The sequence below is a fragment of the Bidens hawaiensis genome, unplaced genomic scaffold (genome assembly GCF_021521415.1).
Source record: "Bidens hawaiensis isolate Kalapana, Puna unplaced genomic scaffold, B.hawaiensis_p1.1 tig00075854_1, whole genome shotgun sequence".
In the NCBI taxonomy this organism is placed as follows: Eukaryota; Viridiplantae; Streptophyta; class Magnoliopsida; order Asterales; family Asteraceae; genus Bidens; species Bidens hawaiensis.
Window position 1 is genome coordinate 18,299 of NW_027503131.1, and position 20,422 is coordinate 38,720.

The 20,422-nt window shown below is 33.9% G+C and overlaps 1 protein-coding gene and 1 pseudogene across 2 annotated transcripts; one reads left to right on the top strand and one right to left on the bottom strand.

Annotated features, from left to right (window-relative positions):
• Positions 1 to 1,646: 1,646 nt before the first annotated feature.
• On the bottom strand, positions 1,647 to 4,912 carry LOC143606615 (RAF-like serine/threonine-protein kinase 20; annotated as a pseudogene). Its single transcript, XR_013148783.1, has 8 exons — positions 3,169 to 4,912; positions 3,033 to 3,092; positions 2,806 to 2,958; positions 2,566 to 2,729; positions 2,329 to 2,476; positions 2,121 to 2,242; positions 1,962 to 2,049; positions 1,647 to 1,872 (listed from the first exon to the last, which is right to left on the bottom strand). The product of XR_013148783.1 is annotated as an RAF-like serine/threonine-protein kinase 20 (transcript).
• Positions 4,913 to 14,579: 9,667 nt separating this feature from the next.
• Positions 14,580 to 16,160, top strand: LOC143606608 (metal tolerance protein 10-like). Its single transcript, XM_077082320.1, has 5 exons — positions 14,580 to 14,791; positions 14,888 to 15,133; positions 15,227 to 15,307; positions 15,471 to 15,701; positions 15,794 to 16,160. Exons 1-5 carry the CDS (start codon positions 14,624 to 14,626, stop codon positions 16,136 to 16,138), a joined length of 1,071 nt encoding a protein of 356 aa, XP_076938435.1. The 5' UTR covers positions 14,580 to 14,623; the 3' UTR covers positions 16,139 to 16,160.
• Positions 16,161 to 20,422: the final 4,262 nt, after the last annotated feature.

Below are 20,422 nucleotides of genomic sequence, written 5' to 3' on the forward strand. Positions count from 1 at the left end.
GTAAATCGTTGTCAAAACAAATAATATTTATATATATGTAATAACTAACAATAGAAGAAAGAAAACTAAACAAGAGGATGGTGTAGTTTTGTAGCTTTCCTTATAGCACAATGAGCATATAAAAGCGATCAACGTTGAAACGCAAAGGTCGGTTTTGAATTGTATAAGGTTTTATAAATGTTATGAAACCAAAGAATCGGTCGCGTTACTAGTTTACTGGTTGGGAAAACCAAAACCGAATTAGGTTATAATTGGTTATAAAATTAAATTTTACGTTAAATTTAGAAAAGTTTGTTATTAATAAAAGAATAAAATAACTATATTGTTTTTTCTTAAAAGGAATAACAAATTAATGAACAAATTTTAAGAGGATATTTGTCATACTAGTTTGAGACCCGTCTATTATACAGGTAGTTCTTGAAAATACAATATTTAATAAATAATCGATATACAAGAAACAATAAACCTATTAAACACTATTAATACACAGTCGTTGTACAATAGTCTTCAAAGCAATTTTAAAGTATTATTATAAATATCAAATATTTGAAAAAAAAAATAGAAAGTAAATATTAAATTAACAAATTTTGAAGCATAAATTTAAGAATGGTAAATATTATTCTACTATTATAAATTTGTTAAAAATAGTGAGGTTTAATATGGGAGACAAATAACAAAACCTGTAGCTTTTTATTAGAGAGTATAGATATAGATTACTTCATTTATATTCCTAGAAATGCAATACAATATCTTTTTAGATTAGCAAGACAAGATCAAATAAGTATATATGTGTACTGAGATCAAATCTCATCATCAACGGAAGATAATATTTTAGGTTAATTTAATCAGTGTATGATAATATAATGTTAAAATGGCATGCATTTATAACCGAATAATGTTATAAGTAGTTACAAAAAAATATTTAAATTTTGCGTTAAATTTAAAAAGTCGGCTATATTTAAGAGCATTTTCAACCGATCTCCTATCCTTATCTCTATAATTACACTAAAAAAAACTACATTTCTCTCTTCTGTTTAATTAATTAATATTTGTTTTGTATTTTAATCATTACAGTTTTTTCTCTCCACCCTATAATTTACAAAAAATCATTACCTTTTCCTCAAATTTACAAAAAAATCACTACATTTTCTCTCTCCACCCTATAATTTACAATCACAACCACTGAAAACTCACCTTATAATTTACAAACTCATCCACAAAATTTTGGAGAACCGGATGAGAATGCTCTAAAAGATTAATATAAGTATATTATTTTTCTTTAAAAGGAATAAAAATTAATGAACAAAATTTTAGGGGATATTAGTCATATTACTTTATTTCTTCCAAAAAATACACAACAATATCTTTTTTTATTAGCAGACGATCAAATAAGTATACATCTGTGAGATCAAATCTCATTATCCACATTAAAATGGCATGCCTTTATAACCACATTAAAAAGCCAGAAAACAACCACCCAACGAATATTAAATGATATGTTGCATTTTGTACAAACACAAATCCACTCTCCATATATACACCAAACAAACAAAATCATCTTCACATTACACAATCTTAAAAGCATCTTTTAAAATAACACAATTAACCCCCCCCCCCCCCCCACATGTCTGATTTTCCCTTGTGCCAAAATTTAACATATACTATATGTGTACTTATTACTTTAGCTAAGATCCTTTGTTGCCATGACCGCCTTCGGTTTGGCATGTGACATAACACGTAACCGACCCGTTATTTCAGTGAAAGTTGGCCTAACCATAGGGTTAGGTGCCCAACATTGCTCCATTAGCTTTCTCCATTCACGGTCACAATCCTTTGGAATCGGGGGTCTCAAAGTGTTGCTAACAATGCCTCCTGAAAATATGCGCATCAACATAATAAATTAACAAGTACTAGTTAGCAGACTGCTAATTTAACAAACAAAAAGATAAACGAAACCCGACCTATAATGGCACCATAGTGCATGTTAGCATATGGCTCCTCACCAGTCAGGATCTCCCATAACACAATTCCAAAAGAGAACACATCAACCTGTAACGAAAAGTAACATTATATGATTAAACTTTCTATTTGTAACTTTATAATTTAAATTATATATATACCTTTTCAGAAACTTTATTACTGCTGCCATTAAGTAGCTCAGGGCCATCCAAGGCAAAGTTCCCCTAACACCACCCGAAACCAAAGTGTTTCGCTTGATCTTCGATAGCCCAAAATCACCAACCTACACAAAAAAGTAATTAGAAACTATAAATAAAACAGTAAATATATTGTTAGCTTGTCAGAATTTGTAGTCTATAGTATTTTAACCTTGCATATAGGGCGTGAAGGATCCTTCATATTGACCAATAAATTGTCACATTTGATATCAAAATGCACAATGTTCTTAGAATGTAAATATTCCATCCCAAAGGCTGCGTCCATCGCAATTATAAGTTTCTTTCGATGATCTAAATGCCTGCAAATTCACATTATAAAAGATTAGTTATCAAAAATATGTAATATGCATATCTTAGAAAATAATACTAACAATAATAACTAAAATACCTATCTTTGCGAAGTAAGACACGTCTTAGTGAACCATCAACCATAAACTCGGTGACGGTTGCTAATGTCCCACCAGGTCCATCTCGTACAACACCATAAAATGCCACGACATTTGGATGGTGAAGCTTTGACAGAATATCAGCTTCCCGCCAAAACTCATTTGTCTGCAATCAAATCATAAACCGTAAGTTAACAAAATTACATAGATTAATGAAAGAAATATATAAGTGACCAACTAACCAATCTCTCTTGCTCGGATGATCGACCTGCAAAGCAACTCTTTTTAATCCGCTTAATCGCCACATCAGTTCCCCTCCATTTTCCATGGAAAACCGTCCCAAACGTACCAGAACCAAGCTCCTTTAATTCTTCAAGATCATCATTTCTTATGATCTGCAACAACAGTATCTTAATGTTATTTCAAGATTCTTAATAAACCATTGAAAGGTTGGCACGTGCCATCATACCTGCAAAGGACTGAAATCCACATTATCTTGAGAAGGCAGCCCAACATTCCCAATGTTAACCTACAAAAGATGCATCATACAACCGGTCAGATTTCAAGAAAACATGTAGCCATGAAGGGTGATTCTGTAATTTTACCTCATACTCTGACTCGGGAATCTTCATGTTTTCCATCATATCAACAAACTGCATGCTTTCACTGACTTTAACCTGCGACGAAGATGCGTCTTTTTCATCTTCAACACGTGCAGTTTTGGAATCTAAGTGGCTTCCGGAAGCTTCTTCAACTTTTGGAAACATAGATGAAAATGCAAGTTGATCTTGATCAATAAGAGAAACGTCTTTTTGTGGGAAATCCTCTCTCGCCAATTTCTGGAAAAAAGACCAATGTTGCGGTTCGTGATTCGGTATGTTCATGCTCAGTCCTGCTCCATCTTGTGGGTATAACACCTTTACTAGATAAATCTTCAGACATTTTTTCCATTGTAAATATACCAGACAAAAAATCACGCGGTAACCGATCAGCAACATCAATTACTATGTCTCCCTGCTCGTTTTTATCACAAGATTGAGCATCATTAGTTTCTTCTGGTTTATCAAACTGGACATTCTCATTATTACTTTGAGGATTCATACGCGATGTTTCTTCTAAAATGGGATTCTGATTTTGTGGGCCCACATCAGAACGCGAATGAGTTAAAATGAATTGAGAACCAAGTGAGTCATCGGACTTTGTTAGCCGGTTAAATTCCGCCTGCCCGCGTGGAATTCTTTCAGAATGATAAACCCGTGGCGGGGCCACAGGCGGTTCAAGGTAGCTTAAATCAATGAGATCTGTCCCGGACCCACCATAAGGCGGATTATCATCAAGCGGTTTTTCATCAAGCCGGACATCCTCATTCTTATCTAGCAGTTTTTCATCCCCTTCACTTTTGAGAGATTTAGCATTACCGTCGTCAACTTCTTTCTGACTTGGCAACTTCACTGGCGACTCTGGATGCTTCATGTCCGTGGTGTTATTACCTTTCTGCCCCTCAGAATTCAGTTGAACAGAATTTTCAACAGGTAGTTTTTCGGTTGTTTTACTTATGTCCACTTCAGCGTTATTCGGTGAAGTGATCCCGAGACCATGCAAACTCGACTCCCGTCTTGACCCCAGGTCCAAACCGTTGACCGCAACCACAAACTGAACTTCAGAGTCAACGCCAGAGTTGGCCAAACCAAATTGAGCATCATCTAAATCACTTAAAGAAAACAAGAACATTCTAATCTTCTTTGAAGCTTCACCATCTCCAAGAACATTCCATTCCTCCATCATATTTTGCAAATCTTCATCACAAGAAACCGACACCAAAGCATCAAGATCCTCACCCGGAAGCTGATATTTAATCGAACACGTTTCGTTATAAAGTTCTATCGCTTTCTGCCATAATTCTTGCCAAGAAATATCCCGTTTAACACGGATTATTCGCGTATCTCCACCGACATATCTAAGTTTCCCGTCACGTGGACGAGGTAAGATTTTCCCTCCAAAACTGCATAGAATCTTGATTTTTAATGAATTATCCGACACACGATCACTGTTGATTCGGGGTATTGATGACAAGGGTAAACGGTTATCCTTTGACCCTCTTTGGATAACGTTGACCATGTGACTATTAGAGCCAGATGTATGGCTAGGATCGCCTGCAGAGTATGGAACGAAGGGCGTTCTGGGGTTCACGCTGGTCCCACATAAACTCAAGAGCAAATTCTTCACCTGTCTGGATGGAATAATTTAGTACAGGTTTTGTCTCTGGTGGTCTTAAATTGGTGGAATTTATGAAACCTTGAGATGAAGAGGATCTTGATTCATTGTTTTCGGGTTGAATGGCATGACAGTATTGGACTTGGTTGTAGCCTTTTGAAGGTTCCATTATTCAAAGTAATTAACTAATTATAATAGAATAACTTCTATAAAATTTGTATTAATGGTGACAGCTATCAATTCATGGATGCCATGAAAACTGTATGAAAGCCATATGTGCACACTTCATTCTCACCTACAATATACCAAACAAAAAGTTCCGATTATATGCACGTATTTATATGCGTGTGCATATGCGCGCTCTTAGGGTAAGCGAATAAATGAATTAACCGACTTAACTGAACCAAACAAGTAACCGATGGTTTGGATAAGCAATTACTGATTAACCGAAAACTGTGGCTCGTTTTGGTTATGGTGTGTGGCATAACCGAATCATTGAATCAACCAAACCGATTATACATGCATACATACATACATACATACATACATACATATATATATATATACATATATATATATATATATATATTCAAAATGTACAATTTTGGTGACATTAATATGATGCAAATATGCAATAGAATGTGATGAATTATTCATTTGCAATATCAGATAACCAAAGCATTCGGTTATGGCTTCGGTTAGGGCCTAAAACCGATCGGTTTCTTAAAACCGGATAACAGAAGTATTCAGTTACGATTTCAGTTAGCAAAGCTACCCACGGATCCATACAGTTAGAGGGAGGGTAGCAAAACCGACCCAAACACACCCCTAGCACGTTCCATACAGTTTAAATCAGCAGGCACAAGTTTTCGTGATTCTCTACTTAAAATCGGTTTTATATTGAATATATCTATACACAAAATCTAAAATCAATCCATATCATATACTGCTCAAAGTAACTAAGAGTGAATTAAATACATCAAAATAGCAGCAGCATCAAAGTACATCCAAACACCCAATTAAAGTATTAAATTATTATCTGGATACCTAAACAAAAACCCTGTAATATATATAAGAATAAGAGCAATAGATCAAAGTTAAAAGACATACCTTTAGAACATATTAGTCGATGATTAAATCCCCAACTTTGTTTGATTGAGGATCTAATTTTAAAGAGTTGGGGGGGTTTTATCTGTGTATCGCTAGTGTTTTCTGAGACAATAAGCGAGATAGAGTGTGTTGTGTTGTGTTGTGTTGATTATATTATTATAATTATCCAGGTCAGGTCAGGTCAAACTCAGATGATGAATAGGAGTCCACGTTTCCCCTGCTTTCATTACAGTTTTTCATTAAAACCCTCATAAAAAGAAAAGATCCCTGAAGAATGTGGATTGTACGGTTAAAGTCCCTTAACTTTTAATCTCTATGCATATAAATCAATCGATACACGTTCAATACATCGAAGCTCAACTTTACAAGCTCCAAAAATAACCATTTTAAGCGTCAAGTTAATCAAATTGTTTTAAATTATAATCCAGGTTGAAAGTATAGGTGATAATCCATTAATTTTTATGTTTTTAGAGAGGTTTAGAAGAGAACATAATGATTTAAGGTTTTTCTTTTAAGAATTACTTTATTATTTTTTTTACATGAAAGTGAGTGTTATTGGAAAAGATAAATGTGATAATATAGAATATAATGTTGTGTCATGTATTGATTGGTGTTAGTGATAAATGCTTTATTTTTTTTTAATATAAACAAAATAGAAAGTTTTTGTTCTTTGCTTTATACGCTGATTGGCGTTATATTGATTGACTGTTTCATGAACTTTGTTGTACCTTTTAAATGTTTTTGTTGGCTAAAACTAAGCTTGTGCATTGCGGTCTTAACAGGCTATTGATTTTTTTTTAACATATTTATTTTACTAAAGCTAAAATTTCAATATTAACTTTAGTAAAGTTACGTTCAACATAAAAGTGAGTGTTACTAGAAAAGATAAATGCATTAATACAAAAGATAATATGGTGTCACATGTTAATTGGTGTTAGAGATTAATGTTTTATGCTTTTCATATAAGGAAAAAAGAAAAGTTTTTATTTTCTGCTTTATATGTTGATTGGTCTTATCTTGATTGGTTTTTTTATAAACTACATTTTATTTTTCAAGGTTTTTTTGTCAGTTAAAATTTAGCCTATACAAGATACATCGGCAGCTACTTTTAGCCAACGATTCTTACTTATCCTCTCTTGATTGGTTTTTTTTACATGTTTATTTTTAGTAAAGCTAAAATTTCAATATTAACTTTAGTAAATTTTCGTTCAACATAAAAGTAAGTTTTATTGAAAAAGATAAATGTACTTATACAAAAGATAATGTGGTGTCACATATTAATTGGTGTTAGATATAAATGTTTTATGCTTTTCATATAAGCAAAAAGAAATGTTTTTATTTTTTGTTTTATATGTTGATTGGTCTTATCTTGATTGATTTTTTTATGAATCACATTGTATTTTTCAAGACTTTTTTGTCAGCTAAAATTTAGCCTATACAAGATACACCGCCGACTACTTTTAGCCGCCGACGGTTACTTATCCTCTCTTAATTGGTTTTTTTTTAACATGTTTATTTTTAGTAAAGCTAAAATTCAATAGGTATCTTGGTAATTTATCATTCAAGCATGGTTATATCATCAATAAGGTATGACAGACACGTAGGTGCATCTATAACCAATGACTTAAATAACTATTTTCTCGACCACTTGGTCAATTAAACTATGATGTCCCGATCCAAATGAATATGATTCTCTAGATAAATAAAAGGTGAGTTGCTTTGATTCTAAGTATTTTTTTTTCTCTTTTCTTAGAATAAATATATTTTAGTTGCATCTTTTTTCCTCTTTTAGCCCTGGTTGCGGTGCGCACATATGATGTATATATGTGTGAACCCTCGGGCGGGCAAAAGTGAAATTGCACTAATTTTGAAGTTATTTTACTAATCTCGTGAAAATACGTTAAAAGTGACGGACGGTTAATCAGGCATCATGTAGTGGCGTTGATAGCCGAAAGACAAGGGTACATGCACCGATCAGCCGGTCCCGATGATTGAGTGCTATGTGCCTTATGTCCAAGGCTTGATGCAAAACTACTATCGAGCCGGGGGTCTCACTGGAAGCAGCCTCTCTATCCTTATGGGGTAGAGGTAAGGCTGTCTACATCTTACCCTCCTCAGACTCTACCATAGCTTTGCTATTGGTGGGATATACTGAGTATGATGATGATGATGATGATGATGATCTTTTTTCCTCTTTGTTGTTTTATATTTCTGTCGTTTGGTTTTAGCCATTTCTTTTCTAGAGTTGCTGTTGTCATAGGACCACCAAACTTTGTCCATGACTGTTAGTGGATGTTCTCCAAAGGTTTTATGTGACGTTTGTTTACCGGAAACGATAATGAAGGTGTGTTTGACACTTCGATTCATAACTTGTCTTAGTTTATAAATAGTGATATTTATATTGAACAAGCGCATGCTACAAATCTAGCGAGTCTCTAATGATTTGCATTTCATCATACAATCGTATTTATATCCATAGTTATTTTTCTTATAACGAATCAAACATTTGTTTACCCTAAACATACATTTATCAAACATCGGAACCAATAGTTTTAATATATTTATATATAACGTTTAGAAGACTTGCAGGGGAACCAAAACCTTAGTTAGTTAGTTAGTTGGTTAGTTAAGTTCGACAATTAAACCGATTCAATCACTTTTTTAGCTGTTAGGATTTGAACCCTTTTACATATTGTTACTGTACCGGATCCTTGTGAGGCCAAGCATAGTAACGGATCAAGCTACGCGTATGTGGTTTGGCCCGTCTTACTGCAATGGTAACCTATTTCAGTTTAACACTTTTCATCAAATGTGATTAGTATGTTAAGTACATAAAAATGTTAGTAATTAAGTTAGTATGTAACTAATCATATATATCCGCTTATTGTAATTTTGTTACATTGAATTATAACACAAGGATGTAAGCTACATAAACATGTTAATGAAAAGATAACTACTTTAAAAATATGTGTTTATAAGAGTATACGTAGTGGGGCGATAAGGGGGGCTTTTTGGGTGAGTTTCGGCAACATCCCCACCCCCCGGCGATATGTGGGTGATGGGGGAGTGTGGGTGGGTAGATTTGTTGCCGATGTATATGTTGAAAATAATAATAAAAAATTAAAATGGGGGCGACAAAGGGCGACAACACCACTATACCTCTAAAATGAAAATCATCTCTCTACTGACGTGACGCAACGTGTCGAAAATACTCCTATTTTGTAGCCCTCCACTACACATAGTCTAAGGTTGTGACTTATCTGATTATTCTAAATAATTTATCATCACATACAATATTAAAACATTTCTAAGTGAATTAACTTATGAGTTATCCAACTAAAATGTACTATTCTCTCAGTGTACAACTCTAAAGAAACTTTAATTATGATAATAAGGCGGCTATTATAAATGTTAATGTTGTCGGCTATTTTAATTCTTAAATCATCAAAAATGAGAAAAAAAGAAATAATCGAATTGGTTGCATTAAAAAATAGCACCCGGAATTCTAGAACAGATATGTAAGCTAAAGCAGTGGATGACGGGGCCGACATACCTATCAAATTACTCCATCAAATATTATTAAATTAAATCACATATTCAGCACCCACGACTACGGGTCTAATAAAACATGCCACATAACTAACTAAAGGCCGAAACAAAATCCGAGTTGCGTACAATCAGGCCGTCTAGAGGAGATTCAAGCCGCGACCATCGCTTAAAGCCCGTTATCCACTGGGACGCAAAAATTGATATATTGAAATGGTAAGAGATTAATCCGTTTTTTAAATTATAAATAACATTTGTTATAAAGGGCTAATGATGTGGGAGCCGTGTTTTGAACTTGGGACCTCAACTTATATAAAAAAAGGTACCACCGCGTTAAATAACTTAAGCCAATATTTTATAACTATAAATATAAGCCTAATTAACAATAGACTTCTTTTATATTATATAAATAACTTACATGTTGTATAACATGTATAAATAAATTATTATTTATTAACTTAAGCTCACAATAAGATTTTGTTTTATCGTCACCACAATTATCACAAAGCAGGCCTAAAAAAATGCCTTTTAACTAAAGCGGTAATAAGAGCATTCCCAGTCCATTCCCTACCGTACTCATATAATTATATTAAAAATCATCGCATTTTCTCTCTTCTCTTATGTTCAATTAGATAATACATTTTTATATCTATATCATTATATATGTTTTCTCTCTCATCTACTCACGGCCAATTTTAGAAAATATTAAGAGATTATACGGTGTGAGCAATAAAACCCCAAATTTAACTTATTTATATAGCATTTTCCCTGTCATTTACTTACAACCACTTACAACCACAGCATACAATTTACAAAACTCATTCACATAATTACGGGTCCGGGTTTGAGAAAGCACTAAAACTAGGGTATGGTACATTAAAAAACTCATGGCAACGAATGGAATATGAAAACACGAGGGTTGGTAAGTGGGGTTCTAAATCTAGATTAGTCAGAAAACCCAGGCGCACCTTTTCAACATTATATCATATCATTTCCACTCTGGTCTTCCTGGCTTTATTGTTAGAACCAGAAACTGCTAAATGGGCTGCATATCCTCTAAGCCATCCGTTGATCAGCCGGTAATCATTCCCTCCAAAACCAACCATACAACTGATCATGTGTTGAAATTCATACCACCAAAACATGATGATGATGATGATGATGATGATGATGATGACACTTTGACAATTCACACCAACACCAACCTTAAAGTTGCTGATAATGCATCCGAACGCCTTTCAAAGATCCACACGGTCGAGGAATACGACGAGTTGCTGAAACGAATCAGCGATCACAAACAAGCTGAGTTGGCACCGGATACCGACACAACAGAGAATGATGGTAACATTGAGACACAAGATAAAAAGAGACTCGAGTTTCAGACGGTGGCTAGTTTGAGACAGTGGCTTAATGCTCCTGGTGGTGGAGATGCTGATGTTGCTGATACTGCTGAGTACGCGAAGGTAAAAGCCGGTTTTAGTTTTTATGAAAATGATAATGGTCTGGGACCAGAAGAGAAGAGTGGGAGGCAAGAAGAGGGAGAAAGCATAGTGGAGCTGGTGGCAGCTTTCGATAAGTACATGCAGCAATTGCAAATTGATGAGGAAAACTTTCTTAAACAGATTCACATCATCAACTGAATATTAATATTAAGGCCCCAAATTTCATTTTTCCCAAAAAGATTCAATCTATGTGTAGATTACCTCATCCCGTTGTATGTTTCGGAAACCTAGTGAATAACAAGCAGGGTCTGGTACAAAGACGTCATGGGTGATCAACATAATTCTGAAGGGAAGAAAAAGATTAGCAGAAGTGATTATAGATTTAGTTAAGGTTTAAATGTATGTTTATATTTACGGTTTGTTTGAATTTGCATTAGATTAGGATTGGTTTGATGTTTAATATGCATAGGGGGGGTCATTTGTTTTGAAGAGTTTTGCTAATAAGGAAAAGACTCAAGTTTTCAATTTAATCCAATGGATATTCCAACAACAAGAAATGCATTTGCCAAAAATAATAAATGAGCAAGCTACTATTTGCCTGAAACATTAAGCCTAAGCATATCCGGACTTAGTAGCAGTTTTAAAGGATCTATGATTAGTGTCAGCAGGTTCAATGTAAAGGAGAGTGAAAAATAGAGGATTCTGATCATATTGGTGAAAAATTAAAAAGTCACGTCAGTATCACCACTAACGACATTAGTGATTTGTTAGCGAGGGAATAACAAAAACAAATAGGAATACGCATAGTTAAACAGCAGAAATATAGGCTGGTTTTAATTAGGAAAAGAAAAAGAAGCATCCGTATTTGAATTCAAAATCTAATCTCTTTGGTAGAAGCACCAGGAAGTATCCGGTAATTTCCCCCAACTCATCACCTCTCCTCCCCCTAATTCCCATTGTTTCATTCATATTCATCTCATCAATCAATCCAATTGATCAATCAGTCCAAATCCAATCAAACATGCAGATCTTCGTGAAAACCCTCACCGGCAAAACAATCACTCTGGAAGGCATTCCTCCGGATCAACAGCGTCTCATCTTCGCCGGCAAGCAGTTGGAGGATGGGAGGACGCTGGCGGATTATAATATTCAGAAAGAGTCCACTCTGCATCTGGTCCTGCGTCTTCGCGGTGGCGATGTTTCATACTCGTAGTTGTCTACTGGGACTTATGATTCGGTGTTTTATGTGTTGATTCTGCTTTCATGTGGTGTTTTCAAGCGTTTGATGTTTAATATAGTTTGGTGATTCGATTTCTTTAATGTTATTGTTCTTGACATTATCAAAATATATAATATATATCGTTGAAAGAAAACGTATACATTAATAAATAATAATAATAAGAACCGACACAAACTCAAGAAACGAGCTGATGTAGAACCTAGTCGAGCCCAAGCTCAGCTCAACTCAATCCGTTTACTCCCTTGGGCCGCAGCACACCTTTTGTTTTGAACGGACACAACATACTCAACTAGTCAACAAAACGAACTCTGTTAGCAAGTATACATGCTCATGCCACAAAAGAAATAAATATTGAACACGTAAAGTGAGCAAGGTATATTTGCAATGGTTATGTACTTTTCATAGTTAGGTAGTGCAATTACTTACTTTTTCTTGACAACTTTCAGAAAGCATGAGTTTCCTTATCTATTTGTTGAAGGTCGGTCGACATATCATGTGTCGATTAAAACAGAAGCCATAAACGACATATCATGTGTCGATGTAAAACAAAAGCCATAAAAACAACACGACTGCAACTTATAACCAAACTAGCTTATTACCCCCATTAATTACTTTGTCTTTATCGCAATATGAGCCACTGTTTTTTCCTCTTTCCTTACCCCAAGACCCCTTTTTTTGGTGACCACTTCACCAAAACTAACCATAAGTTGCGGATGGTTATTATATGGCCTTTAAATCTTGGATTTTACTCTAAACATTGCTGAATTTCAACTGCTCTCCCTAGTTTTTCCCGTTCTTGTCGTCGATCTCTTGAGAACACACACAAGAAGTTTTTTGCTTAGAGAAAGTAGCTAGCAACGTGTGTTTCTCCAAACTTGACTATAGCTTCAACTTTAATAGTAGAAGAAACAATCCCAAATTCATCAACAAGAAAATTTTAGTCCAAACACAAAATAGATACTAAACTAACATCCCCAAAATCCTTGAAGTATTTATATTAATAATCCAAAATTCAAGGTATTCCATCTTCGATACTGTGTCAATTTGAACATGCGATTGCAGCCCACAGAAACTACACCTACTCAAATGGGATATTGTAATTGCTCTTCTTTTGGTGCGCAATGTATCGACCACAAACATGTTATACAATATGCGATACTAAACAATGGTCCACTGACTTTTGGTAGTTAAAGCAAAATTCTTAGGGCCGCCATGGATGTTAACACATGTTGTTTAATCGAATAATCAAAAGCCTATAGTTTGTTACTCTATAATCATTTCTTTTCAACACAGATTTCGTGTCATAATTTATAAACTTTTTTATATAATTCAAAGGTGTAATATAACATAATATTATTTTCTCTCAGTATCTATCCATGTGAAATGTTACATGCCAAATAGGAATCTTCCAAGAAAAGAAGTAAGAAATTTTGAAGTATTTTATTTGTGTTGAGATATGGGGAACCAATCAACTTGTTAGTTATAAACTATGAACTTAGGCACATTGCATGCTTCTATAGTTGTATTTGTCATGTGGCATGCATGATATAGTCTTACATCTCCTTGATGTGAACACACGCATTAACTAGGATCTTCTTTAAGTGGACTTTTTACACTCTTACCTTTTATCATTAATTTTATAATATTCTTCATATCACTATTTAATGTTAAAGAATTGCATTAAGATACGTTAGCACAAAGTAGTCTTCTCTCCGATCCCTCTACTTAACCACTTGCCACCCCCTTGATTCTTGCATCCTCATGGTCATGGAAGGTGATACCGGAGTTACCGATAACAGCGGTGCTGCTTTGCCGCAATCTTCGTCATGGAGACTCAACATCGATCAATTCCATCTTCCAGAACCTTCTAATTCTGGTTCCACCAATCGGTTTGCCGGTTTCCGTCGTCTCTTCCACCGTATCCCGAGTAATTACTTCAACATATGATATATTATACGATCAGGGTTGGTTCAATCTTTTTGGTGCCTGAATTTCAAAAACGAGTTCCCTGCGGGTTTCTTTTTTTTTTTTTTAAGATGCATGTTTTTCAATAGATTTTTTAAAAAGTGAGTTTTTTTTAAAAAGAAAGTATACTGGTTTTTTACTCTAACTCTAAATCACCCGCTCACAATCAATTTGTGAACACACAAAAAAGAAAAGAAAAACAACATAAAGATAAATATCAATTCCAATATAAAGTTTTATAGATAGAAAGCCAATGCGAATTAAACGTAGTCAAACACTAAAAAACAGGACCCTGTTAATTGCGGGCCCAATCAACGCGTACTTATTGGTATCGCCTTGATTTATCTATTATTTAATAGTTTTAATTCCAAAATCCCATACATATAAATTTCTTGGCAAGTCAAATAACATCAAGGACTCTGATATTATTCCAAATTGAGGAATAATTCAAATGTCCTGAAAATTTTACTGTTTTTGAATCAATCAATACACAAGTTTTATCTCAAATTTTGCCTATATTCTTGCACATATTGGTTTTTCTTTATGGCCAAATGGGACTTGTTAATGCTTAAAAAATTGAACTTACACATCCATTCAGGGAAAGGTAGAAAGGTTGGAGAGTACTACAAGAAACAAGAACAACTATTAGAAGGGTTCAATGAGATGGAAACAATCAATGAAACAGGATGTTTACCCGAAAGCTTAACCGAGGTCAGTTGCTAACTTTGGCCACTTGTACTACTTTTTTACTTCTTATTGATTGATGAATGGATTATTTTTCATCTTTCTTGTTCTTGTTTGTTACAGGATGAAATGAAGAATCTTGCTAAGAGTGAGAGAACCGCGATCACAGTGTCAAATGTGGCTAACTTGGTACTTTTTATAGCAAAAGTATATGCTTCTTTAGAGAGCAGATCATTAGCTGTCATTGCTTCAACGTTGGATTCACTGTTGGACTTGTTGTCGGGTTTTATTTTGTGGTTTACTTCATATGCCATGAGAAACCCGAACCAGTTTCATTATCCTATCGGGAAGAACCGCATGCAGCCTGTTGTAAGCTCCTCAATATTTCAATTCACTCAATTCATCATCATGTTTCAACTATAAAGCGCATATATATAACAAACTAATTATGTTGGATTGCAGGGCATTGTTGTCTTTGCATCCGTAATGGGAACTCTTGGGTTCCAAATATTACTAGAGTCCGGTAGACAACTTATTGCTAAGGTATGCCTCAATTAAATTGTGCATATCATTTTAGTTTGTAACTTACGGACCCCACCAATACCCTGCTAAATAGCTGGTTAAAGAAGAAAACCTGTATAAGTTGGATTCAAACATGAGACTTCTGTGTGATTGTTGTTTAATATGAAGTTTGTATATGTTTCAGACACACCCGGACACGAATAGCTATAATGAAGAATGGGTGATTGGAATCATGGTAAGCGTGACCGTGGTGAAGTTTATATTAATGGTATATTGCAGGCGATTCAAAAATGAAATCGTGAGGGCGTACGCACAAGATCATTTCTTTGATGTTATCACTAATTCCATTGGATTAGCTTCAACTGTCTTAGCGGTTCGGTACAAGTGGTGGATTGATCCTGTTGGTGCTATTGTGGTAAGAAAGAATGATGATAAGAAAAAAACACAATATTTAACTACTTAACGATTTATATGCTTTAATAATCAAAATTTTCATTTATTTGCAAGATTGCGGTTTACACGATATGCACATGGGCGAGGACGGTAATGGAGAATGTGTGGTCGTTAGTAGGGAGAACGGCCCCACCGGATTTCCTAGCAAAACTGACTTATTTGGTATGGAACCACCATGAGGAAATAAAGCATATTGACACAGTAAGAGCATACACATTTAGTTCTCAGTATTTTGTGGAGGTGGATATTGTGTTGCCAGAAGATATGTTGCTTAGTCAAGCTCATAATATTGGTGAAATGTTACAAGAGAAGCTTGAGCAACTGCCTGAAGTCGAGCGGGCCTTCGTTCATGTCGACTTTGAGTTTAATCATAGACCGGAACACAAAGCAAAGGTCTAACGGCTTATCGTCTTGACAATTTTTTTTTGTTATGTTTCAATCAAATAAACAAGCATGCTTTGTGATTAATTATTATTTGAACATTTTGAGGATTGTAATATTGGTTTAGGTTTGGCAGATAGAGTGAATTTGAGTGGAATTTTGTGCTGATGTGAAATTGTGAATTAAGTTTTCTTTTTTATTGATTGATATATATGTTAATTCATACTTCGGAGTTCGATTTAGCATGAGCATATGTTGTTTTGAGGTTATGCTTGTCTATAATGGGCTACACATGATAAACATCCACCTATATAATAAAAGAGTGCGTTTTCAAGAAACCTTCCTTATTCCTAGAATACTTTGTCTTCAAATAATGCTTTAATGTTGTTGAGTATGACCATCTCTGTTAACAAATCGAAAATTTTTTTTCTTATAATGTTAAACAAGTATTTTAGTTAGAAATTTTACATGTTTTAGAGTGGATTAGTAAGTTCTTCTTGAAGTATTACACCATGTAAGGAGTCAACTCTACAACCCTTCAACTAACAGTTACTTGTTATGAGCCAGCTTATATATTTTAAATGATATGTGAAATGCTCTAATGTTATGAGAACATTATGTTTTTACTAAAAACTAACTTTTTATAGTAGCAAGTTTATGATCTCCTTTGAACATAGTAACAACTTTAAATGTAATATTTAAACTAATTTTTGTCAATTACTTTAATGTATTATTTATTGATTTGTATTGATTAATAAAAATCTTTCTTCAAATCGACCGGTTTATAGTAGTGTGTTCATACAAAACCAACCAAATGTTTATTTGTTTGTGATCTTTATTAGCTTACTTATTGTATTTTGTTATAGCAAAAAATAATGCACGGCAAGTTTGACACGGTGGAGTAAAATGAAAGAATCAAGGTACACATTTATAGGCTTTGCATATGCATATAATCATTTTCTTAGTAGTTAAGTATTATATATTTGTTTAAATGTTGTTTTTCATCAGTAGTTGGAGTTCAGAAGCTATGCGTGAAACTTAACAATAGAGGCGTTTACAAGGTGATTTTTTTCCCTTTACATTTTAGTGTTAAAAAATATAAATTTTGTTGCTTTTAAATCTTTTTTGTCTAGATGATCTAATTTAACCCTGTTTGATAACACATAAATCAGATTTTGCTAACAATAATATGACCATATTTATTATTCATTAGAGTACGTATAGCTCGAGAGATGATTGTTAATCAATTTTAACGTCTTATTTTGTTATTTAGGTATTTTGTTTATAATTTTATAGTTTATTGGCTCAGCTTTCTTAAAAATAAATTGTTAACTTACAAAAGTGTAAATATGTTAATTACAATTATTATTATTGACTTTGATGTTTGACCTTTAACTTCAAGTTTGATTTCGATTTCTATTTAAAATTTGAATTTACCATTAAATAGAACACATAATCTTAAGTATTTCTTGATTTAAACTTACCTAAAATATTTGCAGTTGAAGAATATTTTAAGGATTTCTTGATACAATATATGTCAGTTTCATCACCAACTTCTTTTATAAAATTGCAACGTTGACTTTTTTTTCTATGTTCAGTGAAACCGATTATTTGGGTTTGATTATATTATATCTATACTCAGGTTTTGTGCACATATTCAGTAAAGTTCACTAACATAGGCTTCAACTCTATTCACGCTGTGATGAAACAAGTTCTTAAAGCCGGTTTATTCATAAAACTATGATGAAATATGTTCTTAAGGCCAGTGTAAACACATTTGAATGAATATATTTAACAGCAAAGTTTGATGGATATTTAATGTAGCATAAAGCTATAATTTCTTTATTTATTTGTAGCAATCTTATGACATGTGTTTTTATTATGCATAAGCATCCACAAGTTACGTAGAACAAAAGTTCAACACCTAAATATTACGGCTTTAAATCCATGGTGACTAAATTATGGGTGTTAAACAGTTTTTATTCATGGGTCCAACCTGAAAAGGTAAATTCGGGTAATAGATAAATGGTAGATTTGCTTTTATGTTTAAAAATTTATTTTTTTAATTTTGTTAAAATTATGAAAAATGTTTTTTCTTTTGTCTATTTATCTTTTTATTTTCCAACCCGTGTATCACACGGGTTCTAACCTAGTGTAAGAATATAATGAATGGTACGAAAGACAAAATGAACCTCAGCAACAATATTCTAGAACGTCTTTAGTACCTTGTGACCAATTCATGATTCTTGTTAAGAGGTAGCGAACGTCCATTGATTGGGCTATTGGTAAACCAAACGACCTAAATAATTAAAGGGTCGATTATTTAATTTGACCTTCTATGCCATTGGACTTGAGCCCGTTAAAGCCTCCGTTGTGATTCTTTAGCAACATTTAGCTAGGTAATTATAATATTTTTTAAATTACAAAGTTGTTCATACACACATCTGTCACTGTTTGTTAGACTTTAAGCTTAAAACTATGTACTTGTTGCTTAGACTATTGTACAATATCTTCTCATTTATAGCAACTCCACGTGTAAGCTATATTTACACCTGTCAGCCTCTTTTGTGTGGAAAGTGCTGCTTTCTTCATCTTCCTTCCTTCAGTATCCACTGGTGGCTTCTCTCTCCACCTCTTTAATTTCGTCAAGGGGTTGTATCATGGCGACATTACTTCAGACGGCCACGGTTCTCCGCTAGCCTTAGTTAGACGGTGAGTGTACGTGTTTTTAAGTTCCGATGTCTCCATTCTTTACAATTTTCTTTTCAGACGCATTTTCGGCAGCTGATGTTTAATTACAAAACATGGATCGTCTATTATCGACCTCTGATTACACATTGCATATGTTGTTCTTCTGTTTGTCTTTGTTTTTTCGTCCTGCATGTTTGGTGTTTGATTAAACGCCTGAGTGAACTTTTGCTTCAAAAATGACTCAACCAATTCATATCAATTTTCTTAAACTTTAAACCCAAAGTATATGATTACCACAAACATACAGCAGCTCGATTCAGGAGGACATCATATGCTTTTTTCCAAAATGGATGATGTCCATTTATGCTTAAAAGAAATATCATTACTACAAAAATAAAGTGAACCTCTAACTAAGACAAATTTATATGATATTTACAATAAGAAATTTCTAAAGAATGTCAGCTTATTAGGAACCAAAACCTCTAATTTGCCTTCTCTTTAACAGACGCAAACCACAAAAACACAAAAAAATGTTTACATAAATAACCTTTTCCATAATGACTATGCAATGAAATGCTTCTTATGGTGTTTCGTTTTAACTAATCACCTTTGCTATTGATTTGCAACAACATTAGGATTGTGAAATTGTCTGATCATTTGAGAGTAGTTCGGTACCAAGCTCATCCCTAACATGGTATGAATTTGGTTTAAAATAATAGTTGGTATCAACTTCTAGAACTAGAGGTCTATTATTCATTGGTAGTTATGCTAATTTATGGTACCGAGAACTTTAGAAATAGGAATTCACAAAGTGACGGATTCTCAAAATTTTTTTAGATAGTTTCTTGAAATGTAATTACGTTGTCTGCATCGTCTTTTGTGTGCTTATGTTTGTTAGTTTTTGCATATGTTAAATTTCTTTTAGGTGGGTTTTTTGTTTATACAGACTTATCTTTTTTTACTCTCTCTGTTGTTTAGGTATCTGTAGCCACTTTGTTGTTTTCAAGTTGAAGGTACGCACATATTATTTGTTTGGTACTTGCTTATGTCATTTGCTTTAGTATGTTGTTTCTTTGTGTACTGTTGTGCATGCCTTAATTTTTTTCCTTGCTTAGGCTGATTCAATTGTCACTTTTGTGTAGTCTTTAGAGTAGTTTTTAACTTTCAACCTTTTACTTCTAATTTTTTGTTGTCGATATGTCACGTGAAAAAAGGCCAAGAACTGAGTTATCGTCGTTTTTTAATCAAAATCATGGTCAGTCTTCTAGGCAGGCTTCTTATCGTTCAACGTTGTTGCGTAACGCTCATGTAACTGCGTCTAGCTACATAGATATTGGGGATTGTGACAACGTGTGTGAGTTTTGTGACGCTTTTTTTTGGTATGATGAACGTGCTGTAGCTTCCTCTACGAGGCATCGTTCGAGGTATACACAATGTTGTAAGGGAGGTCGTGTTGCACTACCGTATCCTAGAAGACCTTATACGACTATTATTCATCTGTTTCAGCAAGCTGACTTTATGTCTAACATACGTGCGTACAATTCTGTCTTTTCTATGACCTCTTTTGGTGCTAAGGTTGACGATACTATAAACCGAGGTTCTGGGCCGTAT